Genomic DNA, 27,726 nt, shown 5'->3' on the forward strand with positions numbered 1-27,726 from the left:
ATGGGTACTTGAAGAAGTTAAAGCCTCTGTCTGGTACCTACAACTACATCAAACCTTAAACACAGTCCAATTTCTAGCCCGTTGAACATAACACTGCATGCTAGAGGCCTAGTTACTTCCATTCCCGTTACCCAATAAAACATGTCTGGCTCTCAACAAAAACTACGAAGCATAGCAAAAGGCAAGAAAAAAACCATCTAAAGAGATAAGGGTAGCATCAAACTCAGATATGGCACAGATGTTGGAATTATCAGGCGGAATTTAAAATAACTACTATTAACATTTTAAGGGCTGTAAAGGAAAAAGTAGGCAACATACAAGAACAAATGAATAATGCAAGCAGAGGGATGGAAAATCTAAGACAGAATCAAAAAGAAATGCCACAAATTAAAACACTGTAACAGAAAAGAAAAAATGCCTTTGATGTGATGATCAGTAGACTGCACACAGCTGGGAAAAGAATCAATGAGCTTGAAGATACGTCAACAGAAATTTCCCAAACTGAAAGCAGGATAAATACCAAAAACTTACACAAATACCAAAGTACAAAAAAACGCACACAAACTGCAGAAAACCAAAGATGAAGAGAAAATCTTGAAAGAAACCAGAAGCAAAAACACTGAACTAGTGAAGAACAAGAATAAGAGTTACAGCATACTTCTCACTGGAGAGCATGCAAACAAAAAAAGAGTGGGTATAATATTTCAAGTGTTGAAAGAAAAAAATCACCAACAAGCACTCTGTATCTAAAGAAATCATGCATCAAAGTGAAGCACTTTCCCGAACAAACAAAACTGAGAGAATGCAGCACTAGCAGACCTGCCTGCAAGAAACGTTAATACTGTTAAGGTGGCATAACTCCCCAAATGAACCTACAGACGATCCTGCTAGAATCCCAGCTGGCATCTCCAAACCTGCCTCTGCTCCATCTTCACACCTTCCCTCCGTGTGGTGCCCCTCTGCCTCCCTATGGACATCTGTGGTTGCATGTAGGGTCCAGGATAATGTCCTCATCTCAAAATCCTTACCTTAATCGCATCTGCAAAGACCTTCTTCCCCTCTTCAGCCTACAACAGCAAAAACATCTTGGAAAAAGAAGAAAGTAGGAGGAATCAGTCTCCTCAATTTCAAGACTATTATATAGCTAGAGTAATGAAACCCGTGTGGTATTAGAGGAGGAACATACATGTCTCTGAGTGAAACAGAAGAGATGGCCCAGAAACAGACCCATACAAGTGTGGCCAGCTGATTTTTGACAGAAGTGTAAAAGCAATTTATTGGAGGAAAGATAGCTTTTCAACAAACAGTACTGTAGTAATCAGATACCCATAGGCCAAAAAAAATGAACCCTGATTTAACCTCATACAAAAATTAAACTCAAAATGGATCACAGGGACTTCCCTGGTGGAGCAGTGGTTAAAAATCCGCCTGCCAACGCAGGGGACACGGGTTCATGCCCTGGTCCGGGAAGATCCCACATGCCGCGGAGCAACTAAGCCCGTGCACCACAACTACGGAGCCCACGTGCCACAACTACTGAAGCCTGTGCACCACAACTACCGAAGCCCGCGTGCCTAGAGCCCATGCGTCACAACAAGAGAAGCCATCGCTATGAGAAGCCTGTGTGCCGCAGCAAAGAGTAGCCCCCGCTCACCTCAACTAGAGAAAGCCCGTGCACAAAACCAAAGACCCAACACAGCTAAAAATAAATAAATTGATTTTTTTTTAAAAAATGGATCACAGATTCAAATGTAAAACTATAAACTTTTAGGGGAAAAAAAACTTGAGGCAAATATTTAGAATCTAAACCTACTGTGATGGTTAATTTTGTGTGTCAACTCAGCTGGGCCAGATATTTGGTGAAGCATTATTCTAGATGTTTCTGTGAGGGTGTTTTGGATGCAATTAACATTTAAATTGGTGGACTTTGAATAAATCAGGTTGCCCCCTGCCCCCAATAGAGTGGGTGGCCTCATCCAGTCAGTTGAAGGCCCTCAGACAACGGAGACTGACCTCCCATGCAAGAATAAATTCTGCCAGCAGACAAACTTCGGATCTGAACTTCAACACTGGCTCTCCCTGGGTCTCCGGCCTACCATCCCACCCTGCAGGTGTTGGACTTGCCAACTTGTATAATCACATAAGCCAATTCCTTAAAATAAATCTCTCTCCATACGCATACACAAACGCACACACACACACACACCTTATTGCTTGTTTCCCTGGAGAACCCTGACTAATAGAGCTATATGGCGAGTTCTTAAGATTTGACACAAAAGCCTGATCCATAAAAGGGAAAATTAATAAATTGGACTTTATCAAAATTAAAAACCTTTGCTCTGCAAAAGACACTGTTAAGAGTACAAAAAGACATTGGGAGAAAATATTTGCAAATTATATATCTGACAAATGACTAGTATCTAGACTATATTAAAAAAAGACTCTCTAATCAGCTTGATGCTTTGTGATGACCTAGAGGGGTGGGATAGGGAGGGTGGGAGGGAGGCTCAAGAGGGAGGGGGTATGGGGATATATGTATACATATAGCTGATTCGCTTTGTTGTACAGCAGAAACTAACACACCATTGTAAATTGCAATTACACTCCAATAAAGATTTAAAAAGTAAAATAAAAAAATTTTAAAACTCTCCAAACTCAACAGTACAAAAGTCTAATTAAAAATGGGCAAAAGCCTTGAAGAGACATTTCAATGAGAAGGATCTATTGATGGCAAATAAGCACATAAAAGGTGTTCAACATCATTAGCCATTCGGAAAATGGAAATTAAAATCAGGAGCAATCCCTACACACCTATCAGAATGGCTGAAATAAAAAAAGAGACAACAGCAAATGCGGGTGAGCATGCAGAGGATCTGGACCACAAGCACTGCTGACACAGATGTAAAATGTGCAGCCGCTCCAGGAAACAGCTTGGCAGTTTCCTGAAAAATTAAACGTGCAACTGCCATATAACTGCTGCTTAATTTTCTTGAAAAGTTAAACCGCAATTATACACACGGGCATTTATGCCAAAGAAATAAAAAAGGTGCGTTCACACAAAAACCTGTGCACAAACGTTTATACGTAGCAGCTTTGTTTGCAAAAGCCAAAAACTGGAAACTCAAGACATTCTTCAATGGGTGAATTATTTTTAAGTACGGTACATCCATACCATAGAATACTAGCTAGCAACAAAAAGAACAAACCCTGATACACACAACAACCTGGATCAATCTCCAGAGAATTATGTGGAATGATAAAAGCCAATCCCGGGGACTTCCCTAGTGGTCCAGTGGTTAAGAATCCACCTTCCAACGCAGGGAACACAGGTTCAATCCCTGGCTGGGGAACTAAGATCCCACATGCTGCAGGGCAACTAAGCCCACGCGCCACAACTAATAAGCCCACGCGCCACACCTAGAGAGCCCACGCATCTCAACTACTGAGCTTGTGAGCCACAACTAGAGAGAAGCCCACATGCCGCAAAGAAGAGCCCGCACACTGCAACAAAGATCCCGCGTGCCGTAACTGAGACCTGACGCAACCAAATAAATAAATAAATAATTTTTTTTAAAAAAGCCAATCCCAGAAAGCTACATAGGCTGTGAGTCCATTTATATAACATTCCTTAAATGACAATATTATAAAAATGGAGAACAGATTAGTGGTGGCGAGCGGTTAAGCCGCATTGGGGGTGGGAGGGGAGCGGGTGTGGCCATTAAGAGGGCAACGTAAGGGGTCGTCGTGTTGATGGAAACGCCCAGCATCTCGCCTGTACCAACATCAACACCCTGACTGTGATACTACAGTCCAGTCTGGCAAGACGTTACAACGGAGGTAAATGGACAGAGGGCACAGGGGACCCCTCACTATGGTTTCCTACCACTGCTTACGGAGCTACAATCATCTCAAAATGGAAGTTTAGTTAAAGAAGACTGATCAGTACTAACATGTCAGAAGAATGAAAATCTCCTAGCAGAGACACGGCGGGGAGGGTGTAGATACTGACTGGGAAGGGGCTCGTGGCTTTACATAAGCACAAATCCATCAGGCCGTACATTTAAGATTAGTACAATTTACACACGTGATTATATGCTATGCCTCAGTGAAAAATTATTTTAAGTTGCCCTTTGGTTATTAATCTTGTTCACTGTAACTATGATATGATTATATATAAAAATTTTTTTAACTGTCTGTACATTTATCAACAATGAAACCATGGGCAGCTTTTAGCAGAAGCTGTTTAGGTGGGGTGGTGAAGCATATGAGACCAGGTTAAGGAATGAGCAGGAAATGAGCGAACGCAAAGAAGCAAATACGTGCAACTCTTTCCAGAAGTTGCCAGTAAAGAGTGATAAGGTGATACTCGGAAGGGAAGGTATTGCTGAAGAGCTTTACTAAAATAGGAAAACATGAGCAAATGTACATCCTGAAGGAAAAAACTTGGTAAATCATGAGTCTAAAGCCATACGAGCACAATGCTACACAATGTTTAGCAAAAGGTTTGTGAAAAAGAGGGAAAAGCAAATATGAAGAGACCACTCATTGGCAGAAGATGCCACGCCTGCACTGCCTGTACTGGGGGGAGATCACTGATGACACTGGTGCACCTGTAGGTTTCATGGTGGGAATAACTGTAACAGAAACGACGACAACCGGAATGACAGCTCTGTGGTGCCGAATGCGTACTGCGATAGCCAGCCCCGAGGTGACCCTTAATGTCCCGTAGCCTGACATTCACACTCTGTGCTGTAACCTCCACACAGAGCAGGGCTGAGCTGTGTGATTGCTAAGACATGACAGGGCGCAACTTCCAACATCGGGGCATAAAAGACAATGCAGCTTCCACCCTCTTCCCTCTTGGATGGCTCTGTCTAGGGAAAAGCTAGTCACAACATTCAAGCATCTGCAAAGAGGCCCAAACAGTACCACGTGAGTGACCATCCTAGAGGCAGCTGCTCCGGCCCGGCCAAGACTTCGTAAGACGCCAACCCCGTGAGAGACCCTAAGCCTTTAAAACCACCAACTAAGCTGCTTCTGAATGACTGAGCCACAGAAACTGTGACATAATAAATGTTTACTGTTTTAAGCCAGGAGATCTGGGAGTAATTTATTAAGCAGCAGTAGATACCGACTCTACTTGCTTGAGTGGCAGGCATGCTAGGTATACAGGAACCCACTCGTGATCCCCATGTCAAAAGGAGGAAACTGAGACACACAGAAGTTAAGTAACTGGCCCCAATTATCACTCAGCCGGCAAGTGATATGGACCCGGATTCAAATCTAAGGACAGCTCGATTAACTGCTGTGCATACGTCCTCCCCAAGCAGAAGCAGTTCCCACCCCACAGTTTTCACTTCTGCCGTGAAACAGAAGGCAAGACTATCTGCTAAGACAGCAGGGAAAAGCAGGTGAATCAGAGAACTGAATAAAACGGAAAAGGTCTGAAACAGCTGCCACGAAGAGCCAGGACGAGGTCTGGCTAGAGAAATCGAACAGGATTTCCGAACAGTCCAGGAGAGGTCAGGAGCCATGACCTTCCACGCAGTGAACTTAAGATGAGCACGATGAAGGGAACACAGGGCTGCTAGTGGACCTACACAGAAAGCGTAATTTCAGGTGTGAAACAGTGGTGATGGCCAGATGGAAGAGAAAACACATGTCTTTCCCAAGTCCAACTAATACATAAGGAGCCACATGCAGAAAAATTCCAGGACACACGAAAGAAATATTCTACATCAAAGTATCACGTAAGGACTGAAGAAAAGACTAAGACGAATGATGATAAACTGACAGTAACTGCCTTGATCTCAAGCATCAGAAGTTTTTCTAGAGAACCTTCCCTTTTTCCTATCTCCATTCAAAATGTCACAAGAAAAATTAAAACCTATAAAAGAAAAAGAACATACTAGTTCCATTACAATCAGACACACCTTAAGAGCAGCCTCACTGACTTAATTTGATGAATAAAACTTACAACAGAGCTTTAGGCCCAAAATTTATCAAATTCACTAATAATTAAACTTTTCTAAACACATTTCAGTTTCACGCATGTGCTTTTAAAATTACTTCACTTTACTTGACAGACTGACACAAAGGGGCTTCCCTGGTGGCGCAGTGGTTCAGAGTCCACCTGCCGATGCAGGAGACACGGGTTCGTGCTCCGGTCCGGGAAGATCCCACATGCCGCAACGGGACAGGACACAACAGTGAGAGGCCCGCGTACCGCAAAAAAAGAAAAATTTTTAAATAGTAACACCTATAATTAAACGGCTATGAAGGTGGCACAAGTGTTCCATCATCCACGTTCAGTCTTACCCTTATCTGCTCAGTGGAGCTGCTGCTAAGCTCATCACCGGACTCTGAATCGTGATGAATCCGTTCCGAGCCTTCTGCTGAATCACAAGACTGTTCCTGGGAGAAGCCAGCTTTCTCTACGTCCAAGAACTCCGGACCAGGAAAGTGACCAAATAACCGTGTCCTATTCTGGCCAGAAACTTTGGGAGAATGTGAGTCACTGTTGAACTTTCCATTATTATGGGTCAGGTCCAGGCTGAGGTTGACAGTCTGACCTGGAATATAACTGGGTCCAAAATTCTGATTGGCATCACGAATAAGACCTGTTCCTTGAACAGACGGCGATGGCTTCCCAAAACTTGAAAGCTCGGGCAATTTGTTCACATTTTCTGTTGACCTCTGAAGGTGGAGACTCTGCATCGTTTTCACAGAATGATTCGGCAGCCCCGCTGCCTGTTTCACAGGTGGCATCAGGGCTCTGCGGCCGACCTCCCTCACATACTGGGCAGGCACATAAAACGCTTTGGAGTTCTCATCCAGCTTCACCTGCCACCAGTCATCGTTGGTCTTCTTCACCAGGATATATCGCTCCCCTTGTTTTATCACGACCTTTCTGTCCTTCGCTTCGTATTCGTAATCATATTCCACTTCAATATACACCTGCCCTGGAACAATCTTCCCACCTCTGTCAGCCATTTTCATGCCGTAATATTCACCTCTCAAAAAGGATGCTTTGCCACATTATGGCTCTGTGGCTTGTTGGATCGATACGGCTATTTTTATTTAAATGAAGGAAGAGAAAGAAGAAAAAAGTTAACTAGTCTGGATTTTTAACATTCATTCACAAGCATCATAGAATGAAGAACATTACCTTCAAATCTCAAACCCAGAAATTAAACATGGGTCTAATGTTGTATGTATGGTCCTGCATTACAAACGCTCTCATTCTAACTGTAATCTACATTTTCCAGTCGTTTACGACCAAAACTGAACCAATGACTGGAATGGTAAATACGCTAACCAACCAGACGTACGACTATCAAAAATAAGAGGTGAGAAGAACTTTCCTTCCTTTCATGACTACCTCAAACCTCCTTCACTTTCTTAGAAAGGCTCACTAACAATAACTAATACATATTAGGCACTTACCAAGGCCAGGCATTGCTCTAGGTTCACTGTATGCCTTATCAAAAACCCTCTTGGAAGCTGAGGCTGAATTTCAATGACCCTGAATTTCATTCACTGACCCTGTGTTCTTTATTTTCTAAAATGATCAAGTGCATTAGTGAGCTTAAAAAAAAGTTATCCAAATATATGTTTCATTTTCTAATATAAACTGATTAAAAAGCAGCATTGTTATTTTTAGGCAAAATACACACAAACAGAGAAAAGAGTCTGCTAGTTTACTTTTGTTTCCTCTTACATCCACCCCAGGATGACCACATCCTCGTTAAGCTGAATCCCACAAATCCCAGCAAATAACCAGTCTTTTTATTTGTAAATTTTACACACACACACCATGAAACGTCTACTAGAAATATCCCTAAAATGGCTTGAGAAACCTAGGATTCACTTTTACAATTCCAAGTATTTTAGTACCTCATAAAACACAGCATTCAAGCTTCAGAAGGATCACAGCATCTCGATTTTGCTACAATTCAAGTCGAGCCCCAACTACTGTGGGATGAATTGTGTTCCCCAAAAAGGTATGTCTAAGTCCTAACACAGGACCTGTGAATGTGACCGTACTTGGAACTAGGGTCTTGGCAGATGCAATCAATTTGAGATGAGTTCACATTGATTAGGGTGGGCCCCAAATCCTTGGAGACAAGGAGAGGAGACACGGAGGGAATAAGACCATGTGCAGACAGAGGCAGAAATGGGGAGTGAAGCAGCTATAAGTCAAGGAATGCCAGCAACCGCCAGAAACTGGAATGGGCAAAAGGAAGGATTCTCCCCTAGAGCCTTCAAAGGCAGCACAGAGGACCTCTGGCTCCAGAACAGTGAGAGAGTAAGTTTCTGTAGTTTTTAGGTCACCCAGTTGGTAGCACTCTGTTACAGCAGCCCTAGGAAAACACACTCAACCCAGCACTCCAGGATCCTCAGGCAAACCAGAGTAACTCTGACTAGTGAGATGCACCAGAAATGTGCCTACAAGGTCGCGTAGCCTCCCAATTTTCCTCAGCACCTAAGTACCGGGCACAAAACTATTTACACTATATGTGCAGTAACCACCACGCCCCTGGGGACAACATCCTCTGAAACAGACAAAGCCCAGGTGATAACTAGTTAGGCATACAATTTCAGCAACTAAAATTTACTTTCTAGACAAACTACTTGAATAATAAATTTAACATAGTAATGTTGTTTCAAAAAAAATAATAAAAATAAAAAACTTACCTTAGAAGTAGAACTAAACAGCCAGTCTTACATTTAAACCTATAGAAAAAAAAATAATAATAAAGTTCATTAACTTTAACCGGGATTACTTAAAGAAGGCTAAGAATGCAATGTTGCTCACGGTTTTAGAAGCATAACTTTTTTACAACAGCTATAAGGCACACAGTACAATTTTACATATCACGACTGCATCCAGCACCGCCCTCCAAATGAAGCACACTTTACCACTGCCCCTCCTACTTCATTTCCACTTCGTTTCAACTTCATTTTCGCCCTGTTTTTATCCTGACAGAAATATCTTTTCAAACTTCTAATAACATGAGTAACAACTTTTGTAAAATCGTTAGTAAAAAACAAACCCAGAATGTGAGACATTCTATGAGAAACACACCTGAACTCTTCAAAAACTGAATTTCATGAAAAATGAAAGAGAGAGAGAGAGATTCCTCTAGATTAAAGGCGACTGCTGACACACAACAACTGAATCCACTCAGTGTCCTAACAGGTACCTAAAACTTAACCATATCCAAAATCTCCCCCCCCTACCCCGACCCTGCCTAATCTGCCTGGTCTTTCCCCACACAGTAAACAGAAATTTTAAGCTTCAAAGCAATCAGCCTTTATTTTCACGCATTACCACAGCATTAGTCACTATGAACCTTAATCCTTTTACCTACATAAAAAGTTTTCACTACAACTTTTCAAAATTCCACATTGAAATACTTATCCTCAGGTGATGTTTTTTTCTTTTACTTTCCAGGAAGTAATAAAATAACTTACGAAACATCTCTGGAGATACTGAAACAAGTCAGGGAATACACAGAAGGCTACAGGAGCTCAGGTGTACCAGAACTGCTCAGACACTAATCCGCGGGCATGGAGCAAAGGGAAGTATGAAGAGTAAGGAGTAAACTGCATGGTTTCCTGGTAGCAGGGGAGGGGCCGTGGGGTGGAGTGCAGCACAGGTTAGCGGCATCCACGCCCGGGCCTCTCACTGCCAGGCTTCACGACCACACCTTCCCCACCGACCGCAGAGGTATGGAGGAAGAGGAACCAGGGAAAACGGGAAGCCAGTTTCACCACGCTCAACGTGGGACACCCAAACTAAAGTTCTCAGTACTGTAAAGGAAATGAGAAGTGGGAGGACAAGAAAGACGGAGAAGCAGTCAAAAGACATCCAGATAGAACAGGCAGTTGATACAAGGCAGATGACATGAGCAAGAGTGAGCACAGGGGTAACAGGACCTGAGAACAGGTTTCTAGTTAATACGGGGATACGGGTGGGAAACGAACTGGGAAACCCGAGACAACTGAAATAATAAACTTCTAGAAAGTCACGTAGCAGGAATTATGTATCACAATCCAAGGTCTAGGAAAAGTTAGATAAAATAAATAAGAAGAGAAAAGCCCTATTATAAACTACAGATTCAAATAAAATTAAAATAATTGTGGGGTAGCTCTAAAAACTTGGATCTAAGGGAAATTTATCTGCATATATGTGAATAACATCTGCTGCCTATTTTTATTTAAAAACATAAGCAGCATTAAAACAAATGTTTGCGGTTTTAATTTTGGTTTGTTTCTTCATCTATTCCCCAAACTGTGGATTCTTTTTTTTTTTAAGTTTTTTATTGAAGTATACTTGTTTTACAATATCATGTAAGTTTCAGGTATACAGCACAGCACAGCACTTCAGTTATAGATACATTCTTTTTCAGATTCTTTTCCCTTATAGGTTATTATATAATATTGAGTATAGTTCCCTGTACTATACAATAGGTCCTTGTTGACTATCTTTTTTTTATTAAGAGTGATCATCTTTTATTTTTAATTTTTATTTTATTTTGTTTATTTATTTTTTGGCTGTGTTGGGTCTTCCATTGCTGTGCACGGGCTTTCTCTAGTTGCAGTGAGTGGGTGCTACTCTTTGTTGCAGTGTGCAGGCTTCTCACTGTGGTGGCTTCTCTTGCTGCGGAGCACGGGCTCTAGGCGCACGGGCTCAGTAGTTGTGGCACGCGGGCTCAGCAATTGTGGCTCGCGGGCTCTAGAGTGCGGGCTCAGTAGTTGTGGCACACAAGCTTAGTTGCTCCACGGCATGTGGGATCTTTCCAGACCAGGGCTTGAACCCGTGTTCCCTGCATTGGCAGGCAGATTCCTAACCAGTGCGCCACCAAAGAAGTCCCTTGATTTTCTATTTTATACAGACTAGCCTGTGTATGTTAATCCCAAACTCCTAATTTATCCCTCCCCGCACTGTGTATTCTTCTCTTTAGATTAGGTTGAGCACTGTTTATCCTGCTACCTTAACCTCTCAAGTATTTCGATTAGAATCTTGTTCAACTACAACGCCCTCTGAGCAAAACACTCCTCCAATTGAAATATATTCTATACTTATCACCACACTCCTCCACCCTTTTTCATCACACACACACAACTACTAAGTACCCAACCACCAGGATAGAGTTTTTGCACATCTACTATTCGGTAACAACCACTGCTTTTCTTTGAGGCGTGAAAAGCCTCTTACCAGTGGTCCTCTTCCTCAAGTTTCAACAAGAACAGACACACAACTTTTTACAACTTTTACTTCTTCCCCACCCCCCACCAAAGTCAGATTCATTTCTACCAGGCTATTTTAAAATCGAATGGCCTCCTCCTTTCTGTCTACCAATTTTTCTCATTTTCTTTCCTAGCACAAATTACACAGCCAGCAAATGTTATCTTCCTCCCCTAAGACATCTGCTTTAATCAACTACATCTCACAGCATGAGATCCTTACCAGGTACATCAAAAAGTAAACAAGTAAACAAAGTCTTAAGAGGACTGGGATAACTGTATCCATAATTAATGACCTTACAATTTAAGTCTGATACATACATGTACAACATATTTAGCAATTCTAACACCATGAACAACAAAATGCTAATATAGCCTCACACACATATTAACCCACTTAAAAATACCACAGTTTAAGCACCGATTCTTGACACTAAGTCCTCCAGTAGCTTTAAAAGTACTTGTTTAAAATTAACACTCCCTAAACAACCCTCTACTAAAGAAATCAATTAAACTTAATGAGCACAACAAAAAAGTTAAAAACAACTCCAGCATAAGTTCCACAATAAGAAATTATTCCACCAAATAATTTTGTAGATTGTACACTTAACAAGAAATCACAGGCCATGATAGGGCACCTAAGGTTTTTTTCTTAATGCATGATCCCTGTTTTCTAAGAATAAAAACATATAGAATATAAGATATATATTTAGGCCTAAAGAACAGAAGCAAAGTATACTCATTGCTATTATAAACTATTCTGGTCATAAAGAAATAGCAAAAATAGGAACACCAGAAAGGAGACAGGAAATAATCAGGTAACTGGAAAGCAGTAGAAAACTCAGCCAAGCATAAACTGGTAAAGGAAATTCAAACCCAGATTGAAATATGAAACAAAAATGAGAAAACAACAAAAGAAGTACTTGGGAGAGCAAGCAGATTTTAATAAAAATGATATTTGCAGGCTTCCCTGGTGGCACAGTGGTTGGGAGTCTGCGTGCCGATGCAGGGGACACGGGTTTGTGCCCCGGTCCGGGAAGATCCCACATGCCGTGGAGCGGCTGGTTCCGTGAGCCATGGCCGCTGAGGCTGCGCGTCTGGAGCCTGTGCTCCACAACGGGAGAGGCCACAACAGTGAGAGGCCCACATACAGGAAAAAAATATATATATATATTTGCACTGAGTATTTCAGAAAGATTTGTGCCATCAAGTCTTTCTTAGAAATAAGGTAGGTACTTCCCTAGTGGCGCAGTGGTTAAGAATCTGCCTGCTAATGCAGGGGACATGGGTTTGTGCCCCGGTCCAGGAAGATGCCACATGCCACAGAGCAACTAAGCCCATGAGCCATGACTGCTGAGCCTGTGCTCTAGAGCCCGTGAGCCACAACTACAGAGCCCACGTGCCACAACTACTGAACCCACGTGCCACAACTACTGACCTGCGCTCTAGAGCCCATGCTTTGCAACAAGAGAAGCCACTGCAATGAGAAGCCCGCGCACCGCAACAAAGAGTAGCCCCTGCTCGCCCCAACTAGAGAAAGCCCACGCGTGGCAACGAAGACTCTACATAGCCAAAAATTAATTAATTAATTTTTTTAAAAAAGAAAGAAATGAGGTGGATGTAAGAAATTTTTCTTGGATTGTTACAATAGTGAAGAAAATATTCCAATTTAAAAAGGAAGAACTATAACCTTGGGTTTGACAATTAGTCTTTAGATATACCACTAAATGCATAATTCATGAAAGAAAAAATTAAATAGGACTTTATTAAAATTAAAAACTTCTGCTCTGTGAAAGATAATGCTGGGAGAATGAAACCACAGACAAGGAGAAAACATTTGTAAAATACATATCTGATGAAAGACTTTTATCCAAAATATACAAAGAACTCTTAAAACGCAAAAGAACCAAATTCTTTTTTTTTTTTTTTTTTTTTTTTTGGTTTTTTGCGGTACGCGGGCCTCTCACTGTTGTGGCCTCTCCCGTTGCGGAGTACAGGCTACGGACGCGCAGGCTCAGCGGCCGTGGCTCACGGGCCCAGCCGCTCCGCGACATGTGGGATCTTCCCGGACCGGGGCACAAACCCATGTCCCCTGCATCGGCAGGCGGACTCTCAACCACTGCGCCACGAGGGAAGCCCCAGAACCAAATTCTTTAATCGAAAATTATCTGAAAAGAGACATCATGAAAGAATATATGCAGGTGACAAATGAGCACATGAAAAAATGCTCAACATTGTCATTAGGGAATTGCAAATTAAAACAATGAGATACCACTGTACAACTCTTAGAATGTCTAAAATCCAAAAAAAACGACACCACCAAATGCTGATGAGGGTATACAGCAACAGGAACTTTCATTCACTGCTGATGGGGATGCAAAATGGTTCAGCCACTTTGGAAGACAGTTTAACAGTTTCTATTGATACAAAGCTAAATGTTGTCTTAACCATACAATCTAGCAATCACACCCCTAGGTATTTACCCAAGTGAGTTGAAATCGTATTTCCACAAAAAGTCCTGCATGCAAATGTTCAGAGAAGCTTTATAACTGCACAAAACTGGAAGCAACCAAGATGTCCTTCAGTAGGAGAAAGGATAAACTGCGAGACAGCCAGACTTACAATACTATTCAGTGATAAAAAGAAAAGAGCTATCGAGCTACGAAAAGACAGAAATAAATCTTAGATATATTTTGCTAAGTGAAAGAAAAAAACATAGCCTGAAAAAGCCACATACGGAATGATTATATTATATGACATTCTGGAAAAGTCACAACCATAGAGACAGTGATTGCTGGGGTTAGGACGAAGTGGGGGGGGGATTCCATAGATGAAGCACAGGGGATTCTTTTAGGTCAATGAACTATTCTGTATGATACTGTAATGGTGGACACATGACATTATGCCCTTGTCAAAACCCATTAATCTTTACAACACAAGCATGAAGTTCAATGTTTGCAAATTCTAAACAATCATTTAGGAGGTCGGGGGAATCCCAGGATGGAAAGCAGATGTGACAAGATAGTCTAACGGTATTACACATACATGGAACAACCTCACCGAATGGAGAGGGGATGGAGGGAGAGGCTAACCTCACTCATTCTGGAAATAAGTGAGGTTTATAAGAACACAGATAAAGGAACTGCACAAAAGTACCGTGTTCTAACACATAAAAAACATTCCCCATGGGGTATGAATTAAAAATTCTGATACTGCTATACATGTACACACACTGGACTTGAATAATTAAGTACACAGAATGCAGATGTGGGCACCAAGTTTCCCAATGTTGGGATACGAATTTATAGACATACAAGGGAGAAGGCTAGAATGGTCCTGGGGTAACACATTAGACTTGGAGACAGAAATATGAACTCACTTTTACCTTACCACAGATACAGATGATTACATAAAGAAGTATTACAGGTATATGTCTATACATTGCTTAGTATACCATACACAGACCCTTGCTGTCAGTAAAAATGACACCTTGGCAGCAACAAGCACACCTAGCACCCAGATTTGGTTTCTAATACCATTCTCCAAATGAAGGAACCGAGGCTCTTTGGAGAAATGACTGATTCAAGGGCTGGGGCAGGAAATATACAAGGTGAGCCTGGAGCCTGTAGTGACACATTCTACCCACCTGGTTTTTACCAACTTGATTTAAATGCTTCGTATCATTAGACAACTGTCTTCTTAAACAGTAACTCAAATTAAAAGTGGTATCATGCATATTTGATATTCCTATTAACATATCTTACATTATGCTGTCCCACCTTTAAATAAGTTAAACAAAATTACATTTCTTTTGTTCTTTACTTTTACACACTGCTTTTCTCATCAAAATACAAATTACAATTATTTAAGAGGTATTAGGAGTTCTCCACTATCACTGGTTGTTACAGCTTCAAAATCATTCTAAAATGATCTCTTCTTATACATGGAAATGTAACTACTGACCCAACTGACATAGGGTAGAAAGTGAGGAAAGTACTGTATTCCAAAAAATTTCACAAACTCAGTTCTTTAGGAAAACAGCCCTGATCAAGCCCTTCAGACCAAAAACTATTAAAATGGCTTTTAAACCCCTCGGATTCACTTGCACACACTAAGACTTTTTTTTTTTTTACATCTTTATTGGGGTATAATTGCCTTACAATGGTGTGTTAGTTTCTGCTTCATAACAAAGTGAATCAGTTATACATATACATATGTTCCCATATCTCTTCCCTCTTGCGTCTCCCTCCCTCCCACCCTCCCTATCCCACCCCTCCAGGCGGTCACAAAGCACCGAGCTGATCTCCCTGTGCTATGTGATGATGCAGGATACCAAGAAGATAGCCTAAAGGTAAAAAACACATAATCAGTAAAAAGTCTAAGGAACAAAAAGAACTTTTTCTTGAACCAATAGGTTAAACTGCCCTTTCCTTCATATGCTGCGTCATCAAAAGCCACCTATACCAACAACAGCTCCACATCAACCTCTAAAACCAGCCTTCTACGATCTTCACTTAGCCTCTACATTCTTCAGCTCTTTACTTCCTGCTACATGCACTCTAGTCAATGGATTCTTCCTCCTATATCCTCATCACCTGAGTCCCACATTTTAATTTCTCACTAAGAACTTCCTAAAATAATCAGCTAAGGGAGTTCCTTGGTGATCTAGTGGTTAGGATTGCCAGCTTTCACTGCCGTGGCCCGGGTTCAGTCCCTGGTCAGGGAACTGAGATCCCGCAAGCTGTGTGGCCTGGCCAAAAAAATAACTAAAATAAAATAATCAGTTAAAAAAAAAAACCAGAAGAAAGAAATTGAGATTTTTACAGTTCACACAATTTTCCTCTTGCCTCTGTGGCATCTCGCCCACCCTACCTGTTGTAACAACCCCATGCCCAGGGTCTCAGTCCACATCATTATACAAGTTGTTATGTATTAAGGAGAAAATCATAATCTTGGTCTTTAAGCGGTTTAATAGGATTTCCAATCCTCTAAAAATTCACTTTAGAAGAAAAACTCCATTTACTTCACAACTCCACTGGCTACCCAAGCATTAACCACCAGCCCAACCCATTCAGATATTCCTCTGAAACTACACATGCTACCGTCTTAATCTCGGAGATGACTATTTACATTCAACCACTTTCAAATGTTTACCTAATCCCATGCTTTAAAAAAAAGATACAGTCCACAAAACAAAGACAAATACAGCTACAAGTACAGTGATCATTATGGTCTGGTCACTGCAAAGTTCTAGTCAGACATCAGCAACTTACTTAAAAAAAGAAATAAGTACTCATTATAATGCTTAAATTATGCCAATCTACTTCAAATTAAATTGTGATAAGGACAGTCAGGTAGGCAAAGGACTTGAATAGATGTTTTTCCAAGGAAGATACACAAATGGCCAATAAGCAAATCAAAACCACAATGACAGGGCCTTCCTTGGTGGCCCAGGGGTTAAGAATCCGCCTGCCAATGCAGGGGACAGGGGTTCGAGCCCTAGTCCGGGGAAGATCCCACATGCTGCGGAGCAACTAAGCCCGTGTGCCACAACCACTGAGCCTGCGCTCTAGAGCCCACGAGCCACAACTACTGAGCCCGCGTGCCACAACTACTGAGCCCGCACGCCTAGAGCCTGTGCTCCGCAACAAGAGAAGCCACTGCAATGAGAAGCCCATGCACCACAACGAAGACCCAACACAGCCAAAAATAAATTTAAAAATAAATAAATAAATAAAGTATCCACCTGCCAATGCAGGGGACACAGGCTCGAGCCCTGGTCCAGGAAGACCCCACATGCCTCGGAGCAACTAAGTCCATGCACCACAACTACTGAGCCTGTGCTCTAGAGCCCACGAGCCACAACTACTGAGCCCACGTGCCACTACTGAAGCCTGCACACCTAGAGCCCGTGCTCCACAACAAGAGAAGCCACCGCAATGAGAAGCCCACTCACTGCAACGAAGAGTAGCCCCCACTCGCCGCAACTAGAGAAAGCCCACACACAGCAACGAAGACCCAAAGCAGCCAAAAATAAAATAAGTGTATAAAAACAAAACAAAAAAACACAATGATACACCACTCCATACCCATTAGGGTGGCTACTGTAAAAATAACAACAGAAATAACAAGTGTTGGTGAGAATGTGGAGAAACTGGAATTCTTATGCATTGCTGGTAGAAATGTAAAGTGGAGAATGCAGTTTAAATCACCTTATACCTGTCTATCCCAAAACCATAAAAATCACTAAAATCCTCATATAGCTTTTACAGATTCTCTTTCAAAGTAAATACTAAAAGGCAAATAAACATTCAACCTTTTAGAAGACTGAAAAGTAGCACTTCTGTAGCACACAGACAATGATGAACTACTACTGCTACCAATCCCCTAGAGCTTTCTGTCCTCTACTGGGGGAAAAAAAAAAAAACCCACAAAATTCCATGATTATTCATCTTTATTCCATTTAAATTATTTTACAAACCATTAAATATCCTATAATGCAAACTAAAATCAAAACAAGATATCACTATCCACCAACTATAATAAAGTTATTTTTAAAAAACAAAGACAATATCAAGTGCTGACCAGGATACCAACAACTGGACACACATTCAGTGCTAGTGGGAACACTAAATGGTATAGGCAGGCAGTTCAGTTTCTTATAAACATACATTTTCTCTCTTTCTCTCTCTTTTTTTTTTCTTTATTTTTGGCCACGCTGTGTGGCATGTGGGATCTTCAATTCCCGGACCAGGGATCGAACCCGTGCCCCCTGCATTGGGAGCATGGAGTCTTAACCACTGGACCACCAGGGAAGTCCCTAAGCATACATTTTTTGTTGATTATATTCTGGACCATGAAACAAATCTCAATAAATCTAAAAAGACTGAAATAATATGAAGAATGTTCTCTGACAATTGAATTACATTACAAATTAATAAAAAGATATATTAAAACCCACAAATTTGCTGTTAGAATTTAAACAACATACTTCTAAATACCTCAGAGGTCAAAGAAGAAATCAAACAGGAAGTTTGAACTGGATGAAAATGAAAAGGTCACAGCTCAAAATTTGTGGGATGCAGCTATAGTAGTGCTTAGAGAAAATTTATATACTAAATGCCCATAATTAGAAAAGAAAAAGGTCTCAAATCAGTGATGTAAACTTGCACTCTAAGAAACTAGATAAAGAGCAAATTAAACCCAAAGCAAGCAGAAGAAAGGACATGATAAAGGTCAGAGCAGAAAGCTGTAAAAGACAGAAAAATGTTAGAGGGAATCAATGAAACCAGAAGGTAGTTCTTCAAAAGGATCAGTAACACTGACAATCCTCTCGCCAAACTGATCAGGAACTGAAGAGAAGAAACACAAATTACCAGTATCGGGAATGAGACAGGAGATATAACCACATATCCTAAAGACACTGAAAGGAAGATAAGAGAATATTATGAACAGCTTTATGCTGATAACTTCAACAACTTAGTGAACCAGATAAATTCCTTTGGCAAATTACCAAAGCTTGCTTAAGAAGAAACAGATAACCTAAATAGTCCTATATTTATTAAATAAATTGAATCTGTCTTTAAAAATCTTCCCACGAAGAAAACTCCTGGCCAAGATGGCTCCACTGGTGAATTTTACAAAATGTAAGGAAGATAATACCAATTCTACACAAACCTCTTAAAGAAAATTGAAACAGAGGAAAAACATCCCAACTCATTCTATGAAGTCAGCATTCTCCTCATACCAAAACCAGACAAAGACGTTATAAAAAAGAAAAACTACAGACCAATATCCCTCATGAAAATAGACACAAATGTCTCAGACACAAACTTATCTCCAACAAAGAACTCATACCTAGAATATAAATAACTGTACAAGCCATTAAGAAGACAAATGACCCAATTAAAAAAGGGCAAAAGATAGGAACAGACAAGTGTTCATAGCCAATGAAGATCTATAGATGGTAAATAAGCCCATGAAAAGATGCTCAACGTCTTTAGTCGTTAGGGAAATGCAAATTAAAAACACAAAGAAATAACATCACATGTCTACTAGAATGACTAAAATTAAAAGACTGACGATACCAGTATTTCTGAGAATGTGGAGCAACCAGAACTCTCAAATACTGCTGGTGGGGATGTAAAATGGTACAACCACTTTGGGAAAAGTTGGAGAGATTCTTAAAAGCTTGAAATATACATTTACCATATGACCCAGGATTCTACTCCTAGGTAGTCACCAAAGAAAATGAAAACACATGTCCACACAAAGACCTGTATGTGAATGTTCACAGTGGCTTTATCTGTAATAGTCCCTAACTGGAAACAACCCAATGTCCACCAACAGGCGACCGGATAAACTAATTGTGTAATATCCACACAATAGGATATCACTCAGCAATAAAAGGAACAAACTACTGATAAACACAACAAACTGGATGAATCTCAAAATAATTTTGCTGAGTGGAAGTAAGTCATAAAGAGAAAAACAAATACCGTATGCTAACACATATATATGGAATTTAAAAAAAGAAAAAAATGGTTATGAAGAACCTAGGGGCAGGACAGGAATAGAGACGCAGATGTAGAAGATGGACTTGACATGCGGAGGGGGAAGGGTGAGCTGGGACGAAGTGAGAGAGTGGCATGGACATATATACACTACCAAATGTAAAACAGATAGCTAGCGGGAGGCAGCTGCATAGCACAGGGAGATCAGCTCGGTGCTCTGTGACCACCTAGAGGGGTGCGATAGGCAGGGTGGGAGGGAGATGCAAGAGGGAGGAGATATGCGGATACATGTATAGCTGATTCACTTTGTTATAAGCTAACACACCATTGTAAAGCAATTATACTCCAATAAGGATGTTAAAAAAAAAAAAATTTGCTGAGTAAAAAAAATCCAGACAAGAAAGAGTACATACTGTACGATTCCATCTACATAAAATCCTAGAAAATGCAAAGTAATACAGAGTGCCAGAAAGCAGATCAATAGTTACCAGGGAACGAGGGCAACAAATTACCTTTGGGCTCAAGGAAATGGGGAGCTGGGTGATGGATATGCTTGTTATCCTGATAGCGGTGATGATTTTAGAGGCACAGCTATTCATATGTCCAAACTCATCAAACTACACACTTAAAATATGTCCAGTTTATTTTACAGCAATTATACCTCAATAAAGCTGTTAAGACAAAACCTTACAATGCAATGGCTTTATGCAGGGGACACGAGTTCGAGCCCCGGTCGGGGAAGATCCCACATGCCACAGAGCAACTTTATATATATTTATAACGGCTTTACATACATATAAAGGATATTTTGTAGGGTAAGGATACCAGCAACAGGAATTCTCATTCACTGCTGGTGGTAATGCAGAGTGGCACAGCTACTTTGGAAAGGATTTGGGCAGTTTCTTTTAAAGTTAAACATACGTTTAACATACGATCTCGCAATTCCTCTTCTAAGTATTTACCCAAGAAAAATGAAACCATAAATCCCTGAAAAGGCCTTACATGAACATCCATAACAGCTTTATTCATAACAGCCAGAAATTGGAAATGACCCAGAGGCCTATCAACTGGTAAATGCCTAAACTAACTGTGATACACTCATCTGTAAAACAGGAAGCAATACAAACTTCAGAAGATCCCTGTGAAAATGGGTAGAGAAAACATGAAAAAGTACTTAGTAAATTATAAAGCGTGATAAAAAGCATCACACTAATCACAGTTTACTCAAGGAAGCCAAATGGAGACAAAAGCATATGTACATACAGCATGTAGCCTTTCACGTCTGGCTTGCTTCACCTAGAACAATGCTTCTGAGATTCATTCATGCCTTTGTATGTATCTGCAGCTCACCCCATTTTATCGTTGAGTGTTTTATTTTATTGTATGTAGATTTTAACTCAAAACTGATTTTTTTTAAACAAACCAGTAATATACAGCAAAATACAGGTAATTTTCAACTAACTTTAAAGATACCACTCTAACTTGTAAATGTATTCTGAATTCTCCTGCGGTAAAGGAACAGAGAACTCAGGGTGGGAGGACTGAAATTTAAATCAGGATTTGCCATGCATTAGCTAGCTCTCAGGCCCTCAGCACCTGAACGATCTGTAAAACAAAAGAAACAACACAAACCTCAAAAGATCCTTGTGAAAATGGAAAGACAAGAAAGTACTCTGTAAACTACAAGGCATGATACAGAACATCCACATTAATCAGTGCTTACTCAAAGAAGCAAAACTTGTAGAGAAGGAAAACACTCACAAATGAACTGATTGCTCTTAAATTAGTCCCTCCTCAAACGTCCCTGTTTCTGCCTCTTGCTACCTAAGACAAGTCACCTAACCTCTCTGAGCCTCGGTATTTTTTCCATTTGTGAAAAGGAGCTAACTAATGGTACATATCACATATTGGGAGAGTTAAATGAGTAAATATGTGTAAAGTACTTGGTATAATCCCTAGCACATGCTAAGTGTTTTATAAGTTTTAGCTCTTATTACAAAAATACTATTATCGGGAATTCCCTGGAGGTCTGGTGGTTAGGACTCTGAGCTTCCACTGCAGGGGGCCTAGGTTCGATCCCTGATCAGGGAACTAGGATCCCCGAAGCCATGAGGCGTGGCGCCCCCCCCAAAAAAAACCATTATTACCCTATGAGACCTAACAGTAGCCTCCATCCTGCCCACCCAAGCTGCAATAGTGCAGGTCATATTAGCGATCTAGATCACTGCTTCTCACTTTTAGTGAAAGACATCATCACCTGGAGAGCTTCTTTAAAAAAAAAAACAAACATTCTTTTAGATGAGCTTTAGATTTACAGAATTACTGCAAAGACAGTAGAGTTCCCATATACACTGTACACAGTTTCCCCTACTACAAACATCTTACATTAGTATGGTACATTCGTCATATTCAATGAACAAATACTGATACCTAATGATGTCCATATTCCTTAGTTTTTCGCCGATGAACTTCTTCTGTTCTGGGATCCCATCCAAAACATCACATATACATTTCGTAGTCATATGCTGCAAGTTACTGAGACTCCAGGTATTGTAAGGAGAGTCGGTTTGTGGGGGGCCCTAAAATGTCCATTTCTAACACGTTCCCAAGGGCTGCTGACAGGGCCAACGTGAACACACACTGAGAACAGCACTGATCTGGATTCTAGACTCCAGGACCACGCTGCTCAACACAGCAGGCAAACGTGGTTCCCGAGCATGTGAAGTACGGCTAATCTAAACTGAGACGTGTGGAAGTGTCAAATACATGTGGGGTTCTGGCAAAAATGATAATAAAATTTATTTCATGGTTTCTTTTTAACTTTACCTATCGTGTGAGTACTAAAAACCTGAGGATTACACAGGTGACTGGCATCACATTTCTACTGGACAGTAGCAGTCTGAAGTCCCGGCAGCATCGGTATCATGGGGGCTTGTTAGAAGCTCAGGTAATTCCCATGCACAAAGAAATCTGAGAAGGAACAGATTATCAACAGGGGAAGGGTGCTTAGAGACATCAGTGTCTGGCAGTTCAGTTCAAATGAAAAGCTGCTCAACTGCAAACTGGAACTGCAAAATACTAAGTCAATATAATAAGAAAATGGCTGAGTCACGCAGAGCCATCCACAGATGAGGGTGTGGCACAATCAGAACAGGTAACAACTGAGGAAAAGAAAACACAAAGACAGTGGCCCGGCGGGTTCCTCAAAAGAGAATGATTGGAAAAGCATGATTTGAAGCACAATGATGCTATGTGGTACCATCCTGCCTTTTCACATCTGATTCATTCTACAAAGCAGTGCGTATTTGCAATTACGACTAAAATTGTTAAATATAAGATAAAATAAACGTCTAATTTCACTCTTCTCTCCCACTAGTATAAAACTGTACTGCCCATTTTAGGCAGATTTACCTTTAGCTGCTTTTTCCTAGTACCAATTTTCTCAGATAAGCAAAAACCAGTACTACCACTTAGTAATTTTACACATCACCACATTCACTGTTTGAATTAATTTAAACTGTTTATTACCCTTTTGTGCTCAGAAATGTCAACTGCATTACTTAAAGAACTTACATTCGTAAAACCCATTTTCTGTCAACCTATTAAAAAAACCACTCAGCAGATACTTTCTAATTAATGAAAGAAAAGCCAAATGACTGACTACAAATAACACGCTGCTTTTCCACAGTATTTACATATTTTCACTTGTGCCTCACAACTAGTGCAGTAATTTGAAAAATCTAAAGGTATGTAAAATATTGACTATATATGGACAACTATTCTATAGAGGGCATCATATTAAGAATCAATGAAGGACTTCCCTGGTGGTGCAGGGGTTAAGAATACGCCTGCCAATGCAGGGGACACGGGTTCGAGCCCTGGTCCGGGAAGATCCCACATGCCGCAGAGCAACTAAGCCCGTGCGCCACAACTACTGAGCCTGCGCTCCAGAGTCCGCGAGCCACAACTACTGAGCCCGCGTGCTGCAACTACTGAAACCCACGCGCCTAGAGCCCGTGCTCCGCAACGAGAAGCCACTGCAACGAGAAGCCCACACACCGCAACGAGAAGCCCACACACCGCAACGAAGAGCAGCCCCCGCTCGCCGCAACTAGAGAAAGCCCGCGCGCAGCAATGAAGACCCAACCCAGCCAAAAATAAATTAATTAATTTTTAAAAAAGAATCAATGAGTTAGCAATCTTCTCCAACGTCTGTCGTTGATCAAGTATAAATAGAAACCTATCAGCCAGTACTGCGGCATGCGCACGTTATCTGGTACATTAGACTGTATTTAACTCATTTTTCCCCAGAGAGCCTCCCCAGAGCAGCAGAGCTACTACCTGCAACCACGGGTCACACCTACATGCCCAGCTTCTCTGGCTCTTCGGGGTGCCCCACTCAGGGTCAAGTCTTCAGAGCCCGGCTCACTACTCTGGGCTCCCAAATCCCTGCTGTGAAACATTTCCAAGGCATTTTTAAAAACAGAGATAAAAAGAAAGAGAAAATACTGGAGCCAGCAGCCAGACTGTCTACTGGGACCAAAAGATAGACAAAGATGCCCCATCCTGTAACGCACCCTCCTGCGGATCAGGAAAGAACACTGGATATGGACCAACATACACCTCCAGGCCTCCGTTTCCCAGCGTTTAAGTGGGAAAGAGGCGTGGCTAGGAACTGGACACTTGTTTTAACCACCTTTCACTGTAACATTCAAGAGTCTTTGAAGGTCTCGCCTTCAGACGCAGGGGGCAGAATCTGAACCCGAGCGACTCCTCATTCAAAGCTCGTTCCTCTCCACGTCACCTCCCCTTAGGAGCATCTGCGTAACTGCTCAATAAAGTCTACCTCATCGCGTCATGATTAACCATAGGGCAGCAGGAGTGTTAACTGGCTCTACCGACCACACACACTCTACTTGGAAAGACATCAGAACTTTCATAAAGCCACGCTCTGAACATTTTTGTTTTCGCCTTCTTAAGTGCATTGAAAACTGCGGCTGCAGTCAGAAGGAAAACACCACACGCCTCGAGAACGCCAGGAGGCCGTGCCCTTCTCAGGGCTGATGACCCTGTGGCCTTTTCGTCTCAAAGGGTCTTCGGGACCTTCAGCCGCAACACGTCAAAGACAGTCATGCTTATAAGACAACCCACCACCCCCGAGGACAGTGCACAGCATTCTTTAAACTCAAGGACCCGGAGGAGATTCCTCGCAGAAGGGCTGGAAAGGAGCAAGAGCCCACCGAGCAGGGGCGGGGCACCTCTGAGGGCTGCAAGGCCCCGCGTGCCCAGTGCTGAGGTCAACAGCCCTCGAGGGGAGGCCCTGGGGGAGGGAGGTTGCAGCCCCGGCAGCGCTGGCGGAGCGGGCACGGCGTCGGCGGGGGGCCAGGAAGGAGGGAGGCACCGCCGGCCTTTTACACACGCACAAGCACACACACACACACACACACACACACACACACCGCCCAACACCCTCTTTCCTGGGGGCGGGGCGGGGCGGCGGGCACTGCCCTCTCACAGGAAGTCAGGACACCCGGGGGGCAGAGGAGCCGCAACTTCCAGCCATTTAAACCCCGTCGCCCCAGTCGGCCGACCGACCAGGAGCGGCCCCCGGCCCCGCGCCGGCCCCGCGCCCCGACTCCGCCGGCCGCGCCCACGGCCGCACCTCTCGCACCCCAGCGCCGCCGCGCGCCCGCACACGCCTCCCCCAGCCCCGCAGCCCCGGCCCCGGGCGCCTTTGTGCAGCGCCGCCCCGACCTGCCCGCCCGCGGCCCGACCCCCCTCACCGAGGGCCCGGCGGCCCCGCGGGGGGCGGCTCCCTCCTGGCCCAGCTCGGCGGCGGCGGCGGCGGCGGGGCGCCCAGGCGAGCCCGAAGGGCGCTCACTCGGCGGCGGCCGCGGCCGGCGCGTCCCCGCAGGCTGCCCTCCAGGTGAGACAGAGTTCCAGGGCACGTCGGAGCGCGCCGGCGCGGGGGCGGGGCGGGGGGCGGCCACGTGACGGGGGCGGGGCGCGGCCACGTGACGGCCCGGCGGGCGCGGGGGGAACCGGCGGCACGGAGCCGGGAGGGGGAGGGGAGGCCGAGGGAGGGGCGCGGCCGGCGCGCGGAGCTGCGGGCGGAGGGGGGCGGTGGCGCCTTGTATATGCGTAGTGGGAGACGCTGAGGAAGCGCTCGTGGGGAAAACGTGGGACGGGCCCACGGGAGACGGCCCGAGCGCTGCGTGGCGGAAGTGGGACCCAGGGAAGGAGGGCCTGCCCCGTTCCTCGGCACACTGGGAGCGCTGCCGGCGTCGGTCAGCCGTTCCCGCGCCCGGAAATGCCGCGGGGAGGCTCGGGAAGAGTCCTCACGCGACCTCAGCGGGACGAAACGCAACTCTGGAGGCCCTGATCCCTGACCCGGTCCTTACGAAGCTGTCCTTCGCCGGGGCCACCCGGGCAGAGTGCGGGGCCGGCGCGCACACTCCGCGGGCGGGCGGGCGGTGCCAGGGCGGCCTGGCCAATCACCCCGCGCCCCGCCGTCCACCGGGCTGCAGTGTGCAGGCCCCGGGGGGCCACGGTGTCATTGCCCGAAGTCACCCCAGCTTTGCAGCGCTTGCAGGATGGCAGCACAGACTCCGGAAGTCAGAGGCGTGAAAAGGTTTCCCGTGGGGATCCGAGGGCGGGAGTTGTGCTGGCCTGAGAATCGAGAGGGACCTGGCTTCTGCCATTGTCACTTCACCCGTCTCGCTTCAGCTGTCAAAGGAGCATGTTGACAAGTCCGAAGCCTCCTTCTAAACTCTAAGATTCACCGACTGAGAAAACTAACTGATGTGTATTAGGACTGCAGAAACCATTCATTAGTAACCAGTTGTTGATCGTATCTATTATGGCCGGGATGAAATTTTAATAATACAAGAAAAAAGGCCAGGCTGTGATTCAAGAGCCACTCTCTGGAACTGGCTCTTTTCTATTCTTCACCTCATGCTTGAAGATGCCGTTGGATCTGGATCTAATGAGGGTCTAAAGCCGAACGATATTGTTTCTCCTTTTAGAAAGAAAAGATACATAAGCCTGAAACCATACTATCTCTGCCAATACACTCGATACCCCCTTTCCTTGGCATCAACGGTCTTTTCTGTCTCCCTCAGTTTCTAACAAGTAACCTTTTCCATGCCCTTGTTCAGCAGACACAGTATTGCTGCTGTATGATTCTGACACTGTTTTCCATAAAATCCCTTGTGATCTCTTTGTAGAACCAAAACAGGAACAGACAGCAATAAGGAAACTGTGCCCTGATGGGAATGTGCTGATAACCGTATCTTCCCTACGCCCCAAGCCTGAGTTGGGCACCCTTGGTTCCAGCTAGAGATAGAACTAAACAGTTCGCTCATCCTTGCTGATCTGCCTGTAACCCCGCTTCCTATTTCACAACCTAATCTCAGATGCTACCACAATGCCCACAGCATGCTGATTACTACCGACAGCAGATGGAGTCAGATAAAAAGAGCTCTCGCCCAAGTGTGTTGTTTAAAAGGACCTGATGGAAAGCTATGAAATCATATGCAGCATTGCCTCTAGTTAGTCTTTAAATCACACTGGTAGCGTATGTCTGGCGCCAGGGCTCAAGATCGCAACGGATCATTTTCAGGATATTGACATTTAACTCGCTTCTTAAGAAGTAGCCTAGAGTTCCAAGATGTAAGCTCCACAAAGGCAGAGATTTGAGTTTGATTTGTTTAGATACGTGTGTCCAAAAGCCTAAAAGCACTTGGCATGCGGTAGATGCACAATAAATTTCTGTTGAATGTATTTTTGAGTGAAAATGTACTCTGTAAATTGCCAAATAAACTTGCCTTGCTTTCTTCCTTATTCTTTAATAGGTGACCCACTTTTCACTGTGCATTTCTGAATGAAATGAAAAAAAGCATAAAATTATAGCTGGCATCACTGCTTTGGCTAAAATATAGAGAAACAGGAATTTGGCAGC

At 43.2% G+C, this 27,726-nt stretch overlaps 1 protein-coding gene across 7 annotated transcripts in view; it reads right to left on the reverse strand.

The window, feature by feature from the left end:
- Nucleotides 1-25,703, reverse strand: part of ARHGAP12 (Rho GTPase activating protein 12) — a 111,020-nt gene extending 85,317 nt beyond the window's left edge. For all 7 annotated transcript variants that reach the window (XM_032621860.1, XM_032621857.1, XM_032621856.1 and 4 more), the window contains exons 1-3: nt 25,550-25,703; nt 8,698-8,736; nt 6,319-7,070 (exon numbers count right to left, since the gene is read on the reverse strand). In XM_032621860.1, the coding sequence (XP_032477751.1) occupies nt 6,319-6,999 (681 nt within the window). In that variant the 5' untranslated portion in view covers nt 7,000-7,070; nt 8,698-8,736; nt 25,550-25,703. The remainder of the gene's footprint in view (nt 1-6,318; nt 7,071-8,697; nt 8,737-25,549) is intronic.
- Between the last annotated feature and the right edge of the window lie 2,023 nt (nt 25,704-27,726).

Source organism: Phocoena sinus, chromosome 2, assembly GCF_008692025.1.
Source record: "Phocoena sinus isolate mPhoSin1 chromosome 2, mPhoSin1.pri, whole genome shotgun sequence".
Lineage (NCBI taxonomy): Eukaryota > Metazoa > Chordata > Mammalia > Artiodactyla > Phocoenidae > Phocoena > Phocoena sinus.